The following is an 18,913-nucleotide window of genomic DNA, read 5'->3' as shown; positions in this document are numbered from 1 at the left end:
CCCCCTGACTGTATTGTTTTACATGCAGTAACAATCTTGTTAAGACTCATTGGAGGAGGAAATTCCTCATACATTAAGATATTATTATAAAATAAAATGTGGTATAAGATATAGTTAATAGATTTAATTATAGATTATATTATACAGGTATAGGCATAGCTCTAAATATAGTTATATAGGTATAATCTAGAAATAGATTATAGATGTATATGGAGATGTCAATAGATATAATTCAGTATTGTGTATAGATACATGGAAGTATTCGTATAAAATAAAAATCTGTTCTTGTTGTAAAAACATGCAACACAGGAGTTCCTGGAAATGACGGTAGCATGGCCCAGTTCCCTTAGTGCTGGCCGCCATTCCAGCTTGCTCCTGGGACGATGCCACAGTCCAGCCCAGTGGATGTTAGCTAAGATATGGGGCAGGCTGGGAGCTAATTTGTAGCTCTTTATCTTCTGAATGCTCTGGAATCATTCTGACCATGAACTGACTTAGGCCCAGTGCATGAGCCACAGTCACCTCAGTCTTATCACCTAAGGTTGCAATAAAACTTGCATTTTAAATTCTTTAAAAATGCTTGTTCATCCCTAAGAAGATAACGAGTAAGGTTGCTGTGAATCAAAAAGTCCTCATCAGAAAACCAAAAATGCTGAAGACTAAGAAAAATGCTGGGGAGGGAAGAAAGCTGCTGGAGCCAAGAGCAAAGACGACCCCCACCCAACCCCACCCCCATCACCCTGGCTGGCTTCCCAAGCTGGTTAGCAGGGAGCACTAAGCAAAGGACTCTCTCTTCACATCTAAAGCTGGGATCCCCCTTAATCACCACCAGCCCCAGCCCCATCCTGTAGCAAACACATGCTGTGTGCTGCTCTGTGACCCTTTGACTTTCCCATGGTTCTGGCCACAGCCCTGGAGAAAAGCCGTACTATGTGCTATAGCGCCCCAGGGCTCGCTTGCTCTCTCCCTCTCTCCCTCAGGCTGCAGCCTAGTGGTTAGAGGGAAGTGAGGCCTGCCTCAAACAGTAAGAGACGAAGTATGGATAAATGTGCCTGCCTCCCGTCATTACAGATGACTCAGAAGCACAGTCTACATGTCTCTCGAAGGGTCCCCAGCAGGACCAAGTGCTGCCCTGGACAGTAACCGGTGCATCGACAGCCCTCTACTGGCCACCTCCTTTTCCCACTCTGACTTTCCCACCCCTTTACCTCTGCATCCAAGATCATCTGTATATAATCTCCCTCTGTCTCTGCTTTCACAGGGTCTCAAATAGAGGCACTTGCCCAGAGGTCATTGCTCTTACAGTTGGGCATATGTCCCTTCTGACCGTTTTTCCAATGAGAGAGAGATTTTAAAACTTTTTTTAAAAAATCAGTGCCAATTATGGGTATGCTCAAATAGTTGTACTAGGCTTTCCTGGAAAGCAGTTTTCTGCATCCTGGGCATTCCATTCCCCTTTCCCTAGCAGCAACCCTTGCGATACCTTTTGGCATTTTCTTACAAACTAAAATTGCATTTGTGTATTGCTTCCTTTTTTTTTTTTTTAATTTTGAAAGTTTATCTTGAGAGAGACAGCGCGAGTGGGGGAGGGGCAGAGACAGAGAGAGGGAGGCAGAGAATCCCAAGCAGGCTTTTGCATCATCAGCGTGGAGCCCGACGTGGGGCTCGAACCCATGAACTATGAGATCGAGACCTGAGCTGAAACAAAGAGTTGGGCACTTAACCGACTGAGCTCCCCAGGTGCCCCACCATTTTGATTTTTGGTCCTCTGTATGTGACGTAATACTTCTCTGACCCTTACGAAAGCTCTGTCTGTACCCAGGGTTCTGAGCTTTCCTGGTTCTAATTTGGTGAACAGCCCTTCAGTTCTGCTGGTTGTTCCATGTACATTCCCTCTCTTGTGTCCTTTATTTCTTTCTAGGAGATTTGTGTGATGATTTCCTCCTGTCAGGGTTTTTCCTCTTACTTCTTTCTGGAATACCATTTGTTTGTGTGGATCCCCTGGTCTTGTCCTCCTTGAATTTTCCTGTCTCTTATATTTGCCATTTCTTTCTGTCTCTTTCTCCTCCCGCCTCCCTCCTTCAGTTGGTCCTTCTCCGCAAAGTGTTTGCGAAGCACTGCACAACGCGATCCTTTTCATTCTTCCTGACCTTGTTTTAACATTGTGCTTATTACTTTTGCACCTTCTCATGCTGTTACAAGCCTGAAGGCCTAGCTTCTTCCTGAAATGATCAATTATATTTATTTCCATTGACATCTGTATAGCTCCTTGTCATACATTCCTTTTGTTGCAATAGCCCAGAAGACATACACAGAATTCTTCTTGTGTGTCTGTTTATTTTAAGAACCAATTTCTCTTGGGACGCCTGGGTGGCTCAGTCGGTTAAGCGGCTGATTCTTGACTTCACCTCAGGTCATCATCTCACAGTTGGTGAGTTCAAGCTCCAAGTGTGGCTCTGCACTGAATCCCAATCCCTGCTTGGGATTCTCTCTCTCTCTCTCTGTCTCTCTCTCTCTCTCTGCCCCCCTCTCTCCCTCCCCCCACTCGCTCATTCTTTCTCAAAATAAATTGAAAAAATAAAACTTTAAAAAAAGAACCACTTTGTCCAGTCTCTGCTAGTTCTCAGCTCACTGTTTATATCAACATCTGGCAGTCACCCTTTCTCTTTTATAAATTTGAATTAGGCTTTCTTGAAGATGCTTCGATTCCTTTCATTCCATTTATTTAGATTTGTTTTCCAAGTAAATTGTGCTTTTATTAAAGGTGCTCACTGTGGCCTTTGCCAGTGAACTTCTGTACTGTCCTTTGTTGCTTCTGAAACTGTATCTTTATTTTAGAATTCAGGTAGTTGTTTTTTTTTTTTTTTTTTCCCCTTGGATGATCCCCTTTTTTTTTCTGTGTGTGTTGCTTATATTTCATAACAGTAATGAATCATAGCACATGTTGCAGTCCTTTGAGATGATACTTGGGAGAAAGAAACGGGTAAGAACATCAGTTTGTCCCAATTTCACTCAACATTTTGTCTTTATTGTTTGCCTGTGTAAAGCTCCCGTCCATTTTTAGATAGGCTTATTTCTGTTCCCAGGAATTCACTGCAATGCGGTTACATTTACATATATAATATTCATTCCAGGCAACCAAAAAAAAAAAAAAAAACAGAAAAATTAACACTTGGCCTAATTTGTTTCCTAATTGAGATCACCTGTTTCATAGTATTTATAAGTAAAATTGAGAAACTGGTACGAAAATCAAGAAAGCATTTGCTAATCAGAGTTGAAAATGGCAGTAAATGAAGCCATCACCCTTTTCTCGGTGGATTTTTTAGCCTGCTGGAAACAAAGCCCCAGTGGATTCTGGAGCTTTTATTTCCGAGCTCTGTGGATAAAGTGCTATGAGCAGCAAGATAACCATCTGCCCTAACTATCTCCGTAGGCTGGGGTATTTATGCATTTTGGTGTCTGTTTGCTGCTGATTCACCTTCTCTTTGCCACTTCTGCTGCTTATTTATCTTCTAGTCCCCAACATTACATTTATATGCAATTTCTTACTCGAAAGACTCTGGGCAATCCAAGTCATAGCTCAGTCAGTACAAACTGACATTTCTTACTTTGGAAGGCAGTTTCCTTGTGACAGAAACTGGATGTCAAATTAGCCCAAATTAGCCCATTATTTCTTAGATTTAATGGCCCCATCGCTTTCTCTGCGATCCCCCAGCTGGTGTGATTTCCCTTTCATCTGTACGATCTTCTTTCCACATTTTGCCAGGACTCTGTTTTAACTTGTACCACATTGCTTTCAGTGGCTCTCAGCTGAGAACAATCTCGAGTGCTAAAAGTTGTGACAGCTGAAAGACTGTTGCTCCCACAGGCTCAGGTTCGTTGTGGGGAACAGAGCCAGACACGAGTATCCAAGGAAGCACGTGCTTCATCCCCTGCCCAACGGGCAACCTTTCCAACTTCTCTTCTGCAGCAACTTTTCAGATTTGGACAGAGGCCAAGGACAGTTTGAAGAGTTTCTAAAGTTTGGCTTTGAAGCATAAGTTAAGATAAGCATAAGCATATAAGTTAAGCATAAGCATAAGTTGGTAGACTCCTTCTCTACAGTAATTTAGTAAACTTCCTTTGTTCAGAAGAGAGAAGATACTACAAATCCGTGAAATTTTGCTGCAAGGGAAGATCTGAAAGAGAGAAAACCCAGGCTTCTCATTGTTCAGCAGGATTTATTAACATTTAATATTAACCTACCATTCATTGCATCAGGTACCTAATAGACCGTGTCTTTTATGAGCAAAGTGCTGTGCAGGAGGTACATGTTTTCAATGTATATATTTTTCAACTTAGATACTTAATTGTGTGGATGATATCTGTTTGGTGAAGGAATTATTAAAAATCTACACCTACCCCATCCTTTTTTAGAATTAGAGATGTTATATGAGAGAAGGTTTGGTCTGGCTTTTCTCCCTGCCTCCAGCCTCCCCGACATAGTCAAGCCTCCATCATTGTCCCCAGTGAAAGGGATCACCGGTGTGGATAATCCAAATCCTCAGCTAATCCTCTCCGTGGGGTGGGGTCACAGGCCCACCGCTCAGGGCCACAGGCCTAATCACACCTAGGGCATGACCATGGCTCCCTCCTGGGACGTAGGGCAGTGGGTGGACACTGAGGAATAACTCCCAAGGCAGGGAGATATTCTGAAGGCAAATAGCCTCACAAGGATCATCAGGAGCCCCTCGTCCAGAGAACAAAAAAGGGGCAGTGGGTCTTCCCTCCTAGTCTCAAGAGCTGACCCTCTTGCCCTGGAATTCAGGGACTCATTGGTATTCAGGGATGGCCCAGTACAAGGCCAGCCTGAGGAAACTTGCCATCAATACAGAAGTGACCTCAGGTCAGACAGGGATGGTCCTGCTCAACCACAGGCACGGATGGTAGAGAGGAGCAAGGTGGTCACGTGGGGGGTCCCTGAAGCGTCACACCATGTCCCGGTGCTTGGGCTTCTACTAAGAGGGAGACTTTGGGATGCCAGTAATGAATGCGCAACTACTTCTTGATTCTTAAGCTTTTGGGGACCTTTGAATTTGAGGTTTCTTTGAATTTGAGTTTAAGTATATTATAGCCAAGAGGTACCACACAATGAGATTCTCATTTGAAAGTCTGTCAGTCACATTGGCCATTTGGAGCAGTCATCCCCCTCAGAATGTCAAGAACCTCTTTGAAGATGTAGATGGTGCAAGAAGGAATCGTGAGCTGAGAAACAAAGAATAGTTCTTTCTTTCCCCAGATAGTATTTTTCAGAATCTCAGTATCCAAACTATATCTTAAAATGAGCTTTGGGGGCATAGTTAATTTACCTGGTGTAGCCTATATTTTTAAACACATGAACATGATTCCCCATTTTGAGAAACACATTAACTCTTTCTTACTTTAAAGCAATTTTTGAAATAAAGGGTCTGCCAGCATCTGATATGAGGTGACTCTGGAAAAAAACCATTCCAGACTGTTGTCTTCCATTTTCCTTTGAAGGGGAAAACATTAAAGCATTAAATACTAACACATTTTAAGCCCACGTGCCCTGAAACATCTAAAAGAGGAGAAAATGATTATATTTGCAGATTAACTCTGCAAGGACAAAGCTGTGTAGATAATAATGTCACCTACTTAATAAATGCATGCTGTGACTTGGGCCCTGCCCCTAGCACCTGACAGACCTCTCATTTCATCTTCTGATTTAAAAAGCATTCTAATCAGATGAGGAAAGTGAGGTGCAGGAGAGTTTCACGACTTAATCTGGACCCCAGCATGGTAATGCCCCCCGTGCCCAGCGTGCTGGCTGCTGTGTGACTGGGTGCCCAGGACGTGGCTCACAGTGCAAGGGTAGGGTTCCAGCAGTCGTGTGGTCCACATGGCCAGGTCCTCTTCCACCCTCCCCGCCTGGATGCAGAGACAGTTGCTGTGTGTGGGACCCTTACCAATCTCTTAACCTAGATCCAGTAAACAAAAGTCAAAGAACCAGAGCGAGCCCTGGAAACTGCGCTTCTCCACAGTGTCTGTCCTGCCGTATTTTGCTTCAGCCGAATGAGGTTGAGAGGGGGGCCTGTCAGACTGCCTGGAAGCGGGTTTGCCTGCTCCCTTACAGCTGACATGCCATTGCTCACGGCTCAAGATGCAGCCTCAGCTAGTTGCTCTCTTCCCTTCATGAGCCGAAAAGATGGGCCTGATACCCACTTGGGTTCTAGAGAAAAGCTCAACCAACTTCACAGCCTGAGCTGATGGATTTGGGGCTTTCTAATGTGGCCTGTTTGTCTGGGGTGGGGGGGGGGGGGTCTCCCCCCAAGCTTGCTGGTCTACCAGGCCGGGTGGCCAAGATCATTGAAGCTCGCTTCTTACCCTAAGCAGGAACACCAACCTGTAAAAACTGAATATCACATGACTTTAAATGCGCATTCCTTATAAAATGTTTAAAGCTCACTGGATTTTATTAGAATATGTGAACCAGACTGAGTATATTAAATTTATGAGTCCAATTGATGCAGTACCATAATAATTCAATACAATATGCTTATGTCATTAAGCTCATAAAGAAGATTCTCTGAATAGCTGTAATGAATAGTTCCAATTCTGTAATCACAGACTAACATTTTCACCCTGATGAATTTTAACTGGGAGCTCTCAGAATTCTCTATAAAATCAAGAAATAAATGCCATATTTCAAATGATGACTACTTATTTCAAGTATTTACTTTAAAACCTAGGATGGATAGAAAAGAAGTACCTGCTAAGATAGAATTATTCATTAGAAATACTAAAAAGGTTGGAAAAGGTTAGTAGCACGGACTGTGATGTATGGCTAGTCATAAATTATAAATAAAAACCAATGAGACTTTTCTATTCTGCTTTGACTAATTTCATTGACTCTCTCATCCCTTACCTTCTTCCCACGCATATCTATTGTGATTATCTATCACCACGTAATAAACTACCCCAAAACTTAACTTCCTGAAAGCAGCCACCACTTTATTGCTTGTGATGCTGTGGTTCTGGAATTTGGGCAGGGCTTGGCCAAGTGGTTCATCTTTTCCAAATGTCAGGTATCATGTCAGGCCACTTACATGGCTGTATTCTGATCATGGTTCCACTGAGGACTGGGCTCAGATGGGGCACCGAAGCCTGCAAGGTGACTCCTTCACTGTCAGCTTTACTTCCAGTGTTTTCTCTTGGAAAACAGAAGGCCTGGCAGGATCCATGGATCAGAGAGAAGAGATGCTGTTGGAGCACAGTGAAGAAGCTGCAACATGAGGACCATTGGAGAGCCGATCCAGTGAGCAGTACATTCCAGAAGTGTGTCCCCCACGTAAATGAACCCCACATAGTGTGTGGTCCAGCCATGCTGGACTCTTGGTGGGACCCCAAACTGTTCATTGTCAACATGAGGCTTTGCACATCCCCCGCCCCTCTCCGCCCACCCCCTCTCCCCCCACTGCCGGGAATAGGCTTCTACAGTATCTTCTACGAGTATCTCTACCTGTCTGATTCTTATTCATCCTTCAGCTCTTGGCAGAAATGTCACCAGTTCCCAGGACTAGGCTGGGTGCCTTTTCTATGTACTCCAAAATCATCTCATTCCATATTTTAATCAGAGCTTTACTTGTCCCAAGTCCCTGGAATGCCTTCATGTGACTCAAGACGAGAACTGACCTTATTCACTACTGACTCCTCAGCAGCATGACATATAGAAAGCTCTCAGTAAATATTTGTTGGGTGCATGAATGAAGTCTCAAGAGGAGCCGACGAAGAACAAACCTTGATCCAGTCCTCAGAAGACAAGTAGGATTTAGATGAAGGATTCTGGACAATGAGGAGATGGTGCTGGGCGGCCCAGGCTCCTTTTCAGCACAGGCTCAGTGTCTGTTTTAGTCAACGTTGGACACCCAGTGCTTGGTACGCTGCTCCATGTAGGGCAGGTGTGTGGTAACTGTGGTGGATGGATGAGTTGCTTGAATTAAACCATCCTAATTTCATCAGAGTGTAGAGGACATTTAGGACCATGTCAGGAAAGGAACCCAGCATTTTTGATCCAGTGGAGACAAATTTTAGGATCCCTAAAATAGCCAGAGAAAGGTGTCAACTAGAATTTATGAGAGTTCAGAACTGGGAAGACTTGAGTGAGTGAATATTGACCCCACTGGTAGGGGGTTGATTCATGATCCATGGCCAGTGGTGACCAGACCTCTCATGTCTAGAAATATCCCAGCATGTCTCCATCCCCGCTTGATTGGTCTTTGGAACCCATCAGTCAAGGATGAATTTTCCAAGTGCTACAAGGTAAATGAAACCTCTAAGTCTTATTAGACTGATCGTTATCTTTAAGCTGCCCTGGCTAATGGGTTCTGGAAATGAATTCCAGCGAACTGTCTTCCCTGTTAATATGTCACAGTGGAAAGGTGGATAAGGCCCTACTACATTTTTAAAGTACGTTTTAATAATTTCAATAACTTTAAATTACATTACGAATTTATGTTAAAATTTTGTGAGATGAAGGGGCTCCACAACAATGAGATGGCTGGGGAAATCATGAGAGTGGCACAGCTGGGTGGTGCATGCCTGTGAAATGAGCAGCAGACTACACTTACAGTCATGAGCCCTGTTAAAGCAACTTTTTAGTAACCTAAAATAGTCATGACTTTATCCCCCTGAGCATTAAAGCAAAAGGAAAGGAGCCAAAAAATAAGGTAAGATCTTTGAAACGCTTCTGAAGCCCTCTTATTCCCACGTGTTCTCTATGCGTGCGTGTGTGCACATGCACACACACACACACACACACACACACACTCACGCACAGTAAATTCTGAGAGTCTGCATGGTATGGAGATCCCTAAAGAGAAGGGCTGTGTTTACATGCACATTTACTCATTACCTTTCAGGCTTAAGGGATTGCACCTTGTAAGTGATATTAAGCCATCTGACTTTCTCCTGAATTTAAAGACCAAGTTGTTTGTCAGCTTCTATAGTCTGTTGACATTGGCTAAGCCACTGCCTCTTGGGATCTCAGTTTCCTCATCTGTAAACAGGATTCACATACCTGTCCTCCTCCACCTCAGCATGTCTTAGGGGTCATGGGAGCTCATGAACTGGTAAGTGTTTTGTACAAAGTGCCTGAAGATCCAAATCCAGCATCCAGGCCTTCCACATTCTCCTTCAAGTCCTGCTGTTCCCCACACAGAGCCCTGCACATGCTAGCCTTACTTACTCCCTTGTTCACACAGTTTGCTGAGTTTGGATACCACTCCGTCTTCCCTCCTTTCCAGATCCCAGACCTGAAAGGAAATGGCTGCAAGATGAGAAGGGCCACACTATCGAACTCCCTGCTGATCATGCAGGTTTTTGCCTGGAAGGACTATGGAGCATATGGTCGGTCCCAATTACCAGACTAACGTTTCATCCAGAAACTCCAGAATTGAAAAGAACAAGCCAGCAGAGGCCATCATAAGGCCAGCTTTTAGCTAGGTTGTTCCGGTAACTTAAGTACTTTTCCTTTCAGCTAGAGCAGAGCCTAAAATTATATTGTAAGGCACATATGAATCATGTTAACAAAATGACCTTCATCAAGAATGAAATAAAAATGAAAATAGCATGTAGCAGCACATTATATTTTCAATTTTTTTCCTCATGCAATGTATCGATTGAGGTACCAGGCTAAAGCTCTAAAATAATTGACTAAATTCTTGCTGAATTACCCTGTATTGCTGTAGGGAGTGTGCTTCACCTTTCAGAACTCATTAACACAGCCAGTAGACCATATTAGCCTGTGTTTTGGTTCAAAAGATTAATAATATTTAGTTGTTGTATTTTGAAATGGTGTTGGAATTTTGAAGATTGGCCTGCGTGTATATATCAGGCTTTGGGCAGGAGCTTTCCAGGTAAATACTTGGCCGGGGATGTACCACTAGGATGCACTGACCCATCAAAAATGTTAGTCACTAAAGCCTCCTAGGAGTGAGAGAAGGGTGACTTGGGCAGATCTTGATGTGACTACAGACTACACCCCCCACAGCCCAGGGGCTTGGATGTGGTATAGGTGGAAGGTTTCCTCTGATCTTGACTGGCACCTACCACCTGCCAGTGCTCGGAGTTAATGTCCGTTAACTTGTTTGCAGACAGTGGAAAATCACTGGGGCCACATTGTAAGCAAATGGCCTTCTCCACTCCCAGGCTTGGGAATGGCCCGACCAAAGTCTCTCCTGGAGCTGCCCCTCTGTGAGAGAGGTCCCTGAATTTCTTACACTCTTATAAATGCTCTATGGCAGTGGCTGTGAAGTCAATAAGAGATCGATTCCAGCAGATTCCAAGTGGTATCTCCAGTAGCTCTTTGGCAGTGAGGTGCCCATCCCAGAATATGGATGGGAAAAACTCACCAGCCCTCTGCCATAAGTCAGCTAGATAACCAACCCCCAAAGAAGGGAAAGCTGTTTTTTCAGAAGGGAATCTGAGTGCTATTAGGGAAGGGAAAAGGAAGCAGGGCAGTCAAAACATGGCCAGTGCTCACCAAGGCTCTGTAAGGAAGATATCAGAGCATGAACAGAGTTACATTGGACTCTGTGGAGAAGAGTATAAGGCTCACAGCTAGAGGTCTTTTTCTCATGTTTGTATGGAACATTAACTCTAGAGAACCCAGAGGCCCCCTGTCTCTGTGAGAGCAGCCTCAGGCCTGGAAAAGGCAGCATATCTGGCTCAGTGTAGACAACCTTGCCTGGTGAGAGACAACAGTGCTCAGGACATGGGAGGCCCAACAGGATAAAACGGGGATGGTAGACGCTGGACAGCAGGCTGGTGATTGAGACCCAGCCTCTAGGGCTGAAAGATGTGGGTATGGATCTGGTATTCCCACCTCTGTGCTTCATGACCTTTGGGGCATTACTTAAGCCTCTCGGTCCTCAGTTTCTTCATCTGGCAGATGGGTCCCATGCAGTGTCCCTATTTCATAAATAGCTATTTCATAAATAGCTCTTGTGGTAAGTAAATGAGATATACCATGAAAAGTTCTCACTGTGCCTACAACATTACATGCCCTTGATAACTGGCCTCTTCGTGAGAGCAACAAGATGGGAGCTGGTCAGACTGTTGTGTGTATGTGGGAGACAATCCTCAGGAAATAGAGTGGTCTTGGCAGGTATGAGTTGACCACTTTCCTTTGGAAAGGAGAGGTCAGGAGCCTGATGTAGGTGTCTCGAACAAGCTGTGTGTCCTCATCTTTCCTGTGTTCTTTCGGCCTTCTTTTGAAAGGCTCCTGGTCCCCTCAGGATTTTGTCTTATTTGGAGGTGGAGATTAAAAGCACATGCCTATTTAACATTTCCATTTGGAACACACCCATGGGGTGGTCTCTCCCAGTTTCGTCTACGCCTGCTCGTTGCCTTTGCATGGATTGACTTTAAAAAATAATAAGAGGGGCACCTGGGTGGCTCAGTCGGTTAAGTGTTTGACTTTGGCTCAGGTCATGATCTCACTGTTTGTGGGTTTGAGTCCTGCGTCGGGCTCTGGGCTGACAACTCAGAGGCTAGAGCGTGCTTCAGATTCTGTGTCTCCCTCTCTCTCTGCCCCTCTTCCCGCTTGTGCTCGCTCATAAATAAATAAATAAACATTAAAAAAGATTAAAACATAATAAGATATTCCCGCGGACTGTAGAAGAAAGGCACTTTATGGAATCAAGGTACTCTGTTCAGTACTGAAATGTGCGTTCAAGATCCGCCATCTAAGCCTGCTTTTCTGAAAGCATCAACAAGAAAACACCTTATACTTTAGTGTTAGTCCAAGTAGCAAAAAGTAAATAACCTAGATAAATGTCTCATATATTTCTTAAATCTTTTTTTTTTTTTTTTTTTTTTTTTTGCCAAATCAATACATGACTCACAGAGTTTGATCTCCAATATTGCTGTGCTATTTGCCTTCTCTCCCCTGTGGCTTCTGTTCTCCCTTCCATCCCAAAACTTCCTCTCTCACCCTCCTCCAGCCGGCCCCTCCGTCTCTCAGGGCCCCTTTTGGCCCCTGCCCTTTCCTGCAATCACTCATACTCAGACCCTGTCCCAGACCCCTTCTTGCTCTGTACTATGGGTTTGCAATCTTAATTGAAAAAGGATTTGGCTTAATCTGACCTACATCCTCCAAGTACCAGGATGAGGCAGGGCCGAAATGTTGTGCAACCTCTGGAGATATAACCATCTATTCTCAATGGCCCTGATCCGAGTGTTGAATGAAGCAAGGACTCAGGTGAGATGCCCCCCCCCCCCCCGCCCCCGGCGGGCAGGGGTTACCGGCCCTCTGTGGTCCCGAACAGCAACAGATTTAAATACGTCTACTTTTGTTTCTTCTTCTTTCTTTTTTAATGGAGAAAATGCCATGTGAAAGAAACAGAAACTTGATATTGGATTTCACAAATCCTTTTCCTGCTTTGCCCTTCTGACCCTGATAAGCCACTTAAACTAATGTCCTTCAATTTTTGCAATACTTTTTTATAAAGTGCACTGCCCTGGGGATACAGCTGGGCCCCTGGACTTATTTTTCACATAGCAGGGAGGGCTGACCTTGACAGGAAGGACTCTCATTTTCTCCCTTCAGCCACAGATGCCATAGAAAACATGGTAAGCCCAAGCCACAAAAATTACTAATGTAAATATGTGTATATTCAAATATGTATTTTATGTATAATTGTAACGTATATTAAATATATGCAAAGGTCGAGTTCTAGTTCATTGGCTGATCTAGGCCTGAGCCTCAAATCCTAAAGGGAAACTTTTTTATTGGAGAAAGAGTGAGAAGCTTGATTCACCAGACACCGCATTATGTAGAGGCAGATTTTATCACTGAGGAAGAGCTCAGAGAGAAGAATCAAACTAGTCACCGTTGCTGGACTATCTGCAAAAGACAGTCAGTGGGCATGTGCACATGCAGAATACTATACAGCCATGATCATGAGCAAACTACAAGGATGCCCAACAGGGTGAGCGAATCTCCCAAGCTTTGTGTTACACACAGGAGGCCAGACACAAAAGAGAGTGTCCTGCGTGGTTCCAGTAGTGTGTGGCCCCCCCCCCCCCCAGGTACTAGCAACATTGTCTCGTTTTTATCTAGGTGCTCCTCACACAGGTACGTCCAGTCTTGGAAACTTTGTTAGGCTGTGTGTGCATGCTGTTTTCTCAGGGTACACCTCAATTTTTAAAAATTAACTCACCAGCGTCCGTCATCAGGGTTCTTTCCAGGCACTTTTCCCAAGCTCAGCAGTGTGCCAGGCATGGCAGTGGTTACAAAGAAGAAGGATATGCTGTCTGTGACCTCAGGAACCTTCTAGGAGTTTACTTTTGTCTTCTGTGCCCAGCCCTACACCTAGTCCTTTGGTTTTGTCATTCACCAGAAGTTGTCCGGCCCACTGCAAGCACGTGGCTCTGGACACAGCACCAAGGCCACCCTGCCTCCCCTTGGATACTTCAGAGCACCTCAAGGTCACTATGAAGAGTACTCTCTAATCAAAGCATTTCTTTGGTCAAGGAAGCAGTCTATGTAAAGGGAGCCCCGGCTGCCCAATCCTGCAATGCAGAGGTTTGTTTTGCAATGAAAAAACTCTCCTATAATGTTTCTAATTCGTTGAATGAGGTCCCTGTATCTCCAGTTTCCATGGAGACATGCCAGTGAGTTCATTTAAAGAAAAAGACACTCCCTGCACCTAGTTTAGTTTACTGGTCTCTTGATGGCGGTGACCGGGCAGGGAAGGTATCTCCAATATTTTCTTTATTTTTATCTGTGTTTTTTAACTTTAACTTTTCATGACCCCCTTTGGGTTCCACTGGCCCTTTAAAGGTCCCGCACTCTTTGTGAACCAATTACGACAAATGCGGATACAACATCTGTTCCTAGATTTGAATACCTTCCATCCTGTCGGAATTCATCTCCAGGGCAAGCTGGTTGTGAGCATTAGTCTGCACACTCGTGCGGCCTGTGGGAGACCTGTAGCAGGGGCTGTTCCCAGCTCTGTTCGAGCTTTAGACTGTGGCAGACTTGTGGCCCCACACTCCAGTGCACAAGCTCCTCCTCATCCTTCTGGAAACACTTCCCTCTTGACCTTCCCACAACAGTCAGTTTGCGCACGTGTATTTATCGCATTGTAAAGATTGGCTGGCCGGCAGGTGTGGTCTGCGTTGGACACTCGCATCCACGTTGGGTGGATTTTTGGGTCCCTCTAAAGTTGCTCTTCTCCGCTTTCCTTCCCCCAGTGAGGTTGAAGTCCGGTTCCTTTTGCCCCTGATGCAAAAAAGTACTGGTGTAAAATCTTCATTTTTCAGCAATTGGTTTTGACACCTTCTCGCCTCGACCTGATCGCTCTTTCAAGCTCCTTTCCTGAGAGATTACCGTGAGACCAGTAAGTGAGGAATACTGAACAAAAAAAGACAGAGTCCGAGTGAAAAACCCTTGTTTTCCAAGTCCCCTCTCCTGATCGCTAGCCTTGCTCACCTCCCTGACGACAGGGTCCTCATCCAAAAATGGCTATGACTAATAAGAGCAGATAATTCTAGGCAGAGTACAATAACAACATAAAACAAGGTGAGCTCAGAAATGCGGAGGCACAGTACAAATGTTTTGTTCTCTTGCTTTGGGGATGGCTTCACGGGTGTACACACGGTTCAAGACTCACCAGATTGTCCGTTTGAAGCACGTACAGTGACTGTGCGTCAGTAAGAAATGAGACGTTAGAAGATTTTTAGAAAGTAAATTACTATACAGTGTCAATTATTAATAATCCTCATTACTTTTAAGAAAGTCGCTGATGAATTTTCCTTGAGCAGAGTGTCTTCTTTCAGAAGTAAATTTAAGGCCGGCAGTTCGTAGGGGCAGCTGGATGCCACTTCTGCTGGGCCAGGTTTTCGCAATCGTTGCGTGAGTGACATTGGGAACGCAATAATGCTTGCATGGGGCTGTCCCGTGCATCGTGGGATGCGCCTAGATGCACGCCACACCCCCCCACCCAGAGTAACGAAACCATCTGCAGACATCGCTGTGTGTCTTCTACGGGGTGGACCGCCCCTGGTGGGAACCACTGCTTCTCGGCCTCAGCCGTGTTTCGCTGACAAATTTCTTTGTTACTCAAAGTCCATAATAATTATGTTTAATGTCAGCGTTTGTGATAGGATCATTTATATTTTTGAAATAAGCTGAGGCAGTAATAAAGATTTGGGCTTACCCATTTTCTCTTGTAAATAACACTTGCCTGACCTGAAATATGTGAACTATTTCTGTATGTCCTCTTTTCCTTTAATACATCCTGCCTGCACCCACGTCTCATTCCATCCCCGGCATCTCGGATCCTCGTCCCAGACGTGCTTTGCTTGCTCGGTGCCAGAAAAGGCGGCGACTGCTGTGACAAACACGTGCAGCCGTGGGGAGGGGCAGAGCAGGGGGTTCAGAGCAATTAATCTTAGTCAGAATTTCTTTTCATTGATGATTATGGGTTTTGCAAAATGACTCGTAAATATTAGTACTTGGAACTGACCCGCTTGTCCCCAGCATTTCTTTTCCTTTAAAGGATCCAAATCAGACAGTTACAGTGCTGTTTAAAAATGCTAGTGAGCAGCACATTTAGCATTCTACAGATGGCTAGCCTTTTTTCCCCCCTCCCTTTAATTGGCTTTCTATTTAACAGGTAAGTTGGGGGGAAACGACCTGTTAAAAAAATAGGATATTAACCGAAGCCACTATTGTTGGCAAGCAGACCACTTCCCCACCCCCCATCCTGGCACCACATTGGCATTTCTCTGAGCATTGTCCGCAGGTAGACCTGAGGCCATGTTGCCCTGAGCCAGAGAGCAGAGCCACCCGCGTAATGGCTGTGGTGGCTCTATTCCCTTGGGTTGGTCTGGTGAAGGCCAAGGACACACAGATTCCCATGCGCTGTTTCCAATGGCAGCAACAGCTCTTCCAAAGTGGGTGGCAAGTTGTTTCTGGGACTTCTTCTCTCTCCTTGACTCCAGCCCACGACGACGTCTAACCACGTTTTGTCTCCCGTCTCTTCTTCAGAAATACCTCAGGGACTTTTTCAGCGTGATGCTGCAGTCCACGACGTCTCCCCTGCACATCGACAAAGTGGGGCTGACTCTTTCCAAACACACCATCTGTGAGTTCTCGCCGTTCTTCAAGAAAGGGGTCTTTGACTACAGCAGCCACGGGACGGGGTAGAGCTGGGGGGGACGGAGGAACCACCGATGCAGTGCCTTCTCGTCCACGCGGCCCTCCCGGCGTGCGGCAGCCTCCCACACTCCTTCTGGGCCTGCCTCCTCCCGTGGCAGCCGGACGTGCAGCAGCTGGCCTGGGCCGCCCCACCAGGGCCTCCCGGGTGCCTGACTTTGGACTGGCGTGTTTCGCTTCGCTGGTGGTGACCCTGACGGGCAGCTGCTACTGTTCCATTGCCGTTGAACGTGGCCTTTTCCCCCATAGTGCTCCCTCCTCCTCGCAGCGGGAGGCCGTCCCCTGTGGCAAAAGGGACGTGGCCGGCTTACCTTGGCCCTCCCTGAGCCACGCCAACCTGGGACCTCCCAAACTGGGTGTGCGGCTTACCAGACCTACCTGAAATGACTTTCATCTGGTTTCCTCTTCCACCAAAATATATCGTATTTTTCATATGCCTTCCATATGGCTGGCTGTATCCCACGAGAAGCATTTTAAATGATTTCATTGTATTTTTTCCGTTTCCCCTCATTTGAGTCGGAACTTTTGTACGATACCTGACCACTGATGTTTACACAGAATTTCATATTCTGCAAAAGGGATTTATGGTCCAATCATGACTGGAATCTTCCATGCCTGACAAATTAGATGTAGGCGACATCACTGAAAACATCTGTAAATCCATACAAACAGGATATATGTTTAATCTTGAATATCTGAGGAAATTTTCCTAAACGTAAATGGCTACTGTGCATTCTTGAGCTTTCTCCGCTAAGCACAAAACAAGCGCGTAGCTGAATGCATATTTTTAATTTTTTTTTCACGTTTTTGTTACAGAATCTACTGGATCTTTGGCTGAAAGACTAGAATTTACAGTAGTTTATTAATGATCCCTTAAAATTACTCAGGACTTAATGTAGCATTGCACATCCATGTACAATAAAACTGCTCTGTTTTACTAAGAAGAAAAATGTAAGTGGAAAAACATGTGGCATATACTGAAATGTATATAATTCTACCTATAGATTTATATATGTACACACGCCTGTACAATAGTTGTATCAAAATATGTAATCATCCACGCCAAATTTATTGAAGGTATTTGCTATTTCAAAATGTAAATTGAGCTGCTATCAATATTAAATGAAGTTATAGAACCTATCCTGTAGCACCGTTTATTTTAAGTTTGCGACATGATCATCCCTACTGGTCTGTTTAAAAATTTATCTAATGTGTTTGGAAAGATCGGTAATGTATAATTTAGCATTTGTGTTGCAGAAGATGCTGTTAGAGTAACATTTGAAGCCACGAATGAATGGGGTAACAAAATGTGTTTGCATTCAGTCTTCTACAATATACCTGTGCAACTGAGCCCTCCAACCTGAAAAATATGTTTAAAGATGCAATTATCCCAATAAGGGGGAAAACTATTATTACACTAATTAGATATCATAGTTTAATATGACAAAAATGAGGACATTTAAAAATTGCTACAGAAAGACTTGCTTTTTTGTCTCCAGCAGTGATTACAGGCATAGGTTTAGAGGCAATTACTGCCAGAGAATTTAAACCTGCAGATTTAAGGATAAAGCTGGGAGATAATAATTAACCATAGGTCATTCATCTAAAAGGAGCCAAAGCACTACAGATTGTCCCTCGTTTGCAGAGTAAACTAAATGGTTTTCTTCAGCTGACCAGATAATCTGTCCCCTGCCCTTTTGGACCTGTCTCTGAGGCCAGGCTCATGGCAAGCGTTTCACTGAAGTGACACAGGATACGATAATAACCTGGCGAGAATAAACAGACCCGTGTTTGTGAGCCGTGCAGGAGCCAGAAGACCCTTTGATTCCAATCCTCATCTTAAGTAATCAGTATTGAGTTTGAAGTTCAAGCGCTAGCTGGCTCTGGCTAAAGCTGGCTGTAGTGTTTGTGGGTCATTTCACCTCTCTGAGCCTCAGTCTCCCCATCTGAAAACAAGCTGTTGCACAGGATAATTTCTCTTTCCTGTTCTAGCCGTGGTCACAAGCAGGGGGATAACTACTCCTGATGGATGGGCCAGGTAAGCCCCTGGTGTGCGGATGTGAAATACAAACTTCTAACCAGACCCAAAGGCAGCTTGACCTGAATAAAACATGAGGGAACGTTGAAAAGCCAATGAGAAGTCTCACCTAAACAAATAATGGAGTTTCTGGAGTGTAGACAAAACAGATGTCAGAGTCAGGATGACAGAATTGAAGCTTTGTTAATTTAGACTGATTCAGAGCAGTAAAAGAAAATTAGCAGATACCGATTTTTTTACTTCGAGTGCCTCAAATAAAGTTGTGCTAAAATGACCGTTTTATCAATTCAGATTGAGGTGCCATCAACTTCTAAATATTCCTGTAGTCAGTTGGACAAATCTAAGGAACTTAGGATTCTTTAGGACCTAGGACCTAGCATGTCCTAGGTCTTGCTTACATAGTAAAATGTGTACACCAAGCTTGTTTATACTCACAAGTAGGGTAGGCGCCTTCGGCTGGGATCCCACCCAGGCCTCGCCGTCTTGACTAATTTGGGCTTGTGCATAGGGAATAGCTAAGTCATGCTGGCTCCCGAATGATGGGCATCTAGAAGATTCTCGGGCCCATAATGTGGAGATGCCTGGAGACTCATGAACTGGGTACCCAGGCCCCAGGGCCACTTCTGTGCACATCTGTATGTAGAAAGACCCAG

General features: G+C 44.6%; 1 protein-coding gene across 5 annotated transcripts in view; it reads left to right on the top strand.

Moving 5' to 3' along the window:
• KIF16B (kinesin family member 16B) overlaps positions 1 to 17,362 on the top strand; it is a 289,984-nt gene extending 272,622 nt beyond the window's left edge. For 3 of the 5 annotated variants that reach the window (XM_040447749.1, XM_040447750.1, XM_040447748.1), the window contains one exon: positions 16,055 to 17,362. In XM_040447749.1, the coding sequence (XP_040303683.1) occupies positions 16,055 to 16,213 (159 nt within the window). In that variant the 3' untranslated portion in view covers positions 16,214 to 17,362. Of the gene's footprint in view, positions 1 to 7,222; positions 7,316 to 9,302; positions 11,412 to 16,054 lie in introns of those variants that run through there. The other 2 variants (XM_040447746.1, XM_040447747.1) reach the window with 2 other exon arrangements.
• The last annotated feature ends 1,551 nt before the right edge of the window (positions 17,363 to 18,913 follow it).

The sequence above is a fragment of the Herpailurus yagouaroundi genome, unplaced genomic scaffold, assembly GCF_014898765.1.
Source record: "Herpailurus yagouaroundi ecotype Mexico unplaced genomic scaffold, PumYag 196, whole genome shotgun sequence".
Classification (NCBI taxonomy): Eukaryota; Metazoa; Chordata; class Mammalia; order Carnivora; family Felidae; genus Herpailurus; species Herpailurus yagouaroundi.
This window is presented reverse-complemented; position numbering and strand designations above follow the sequence as displayed.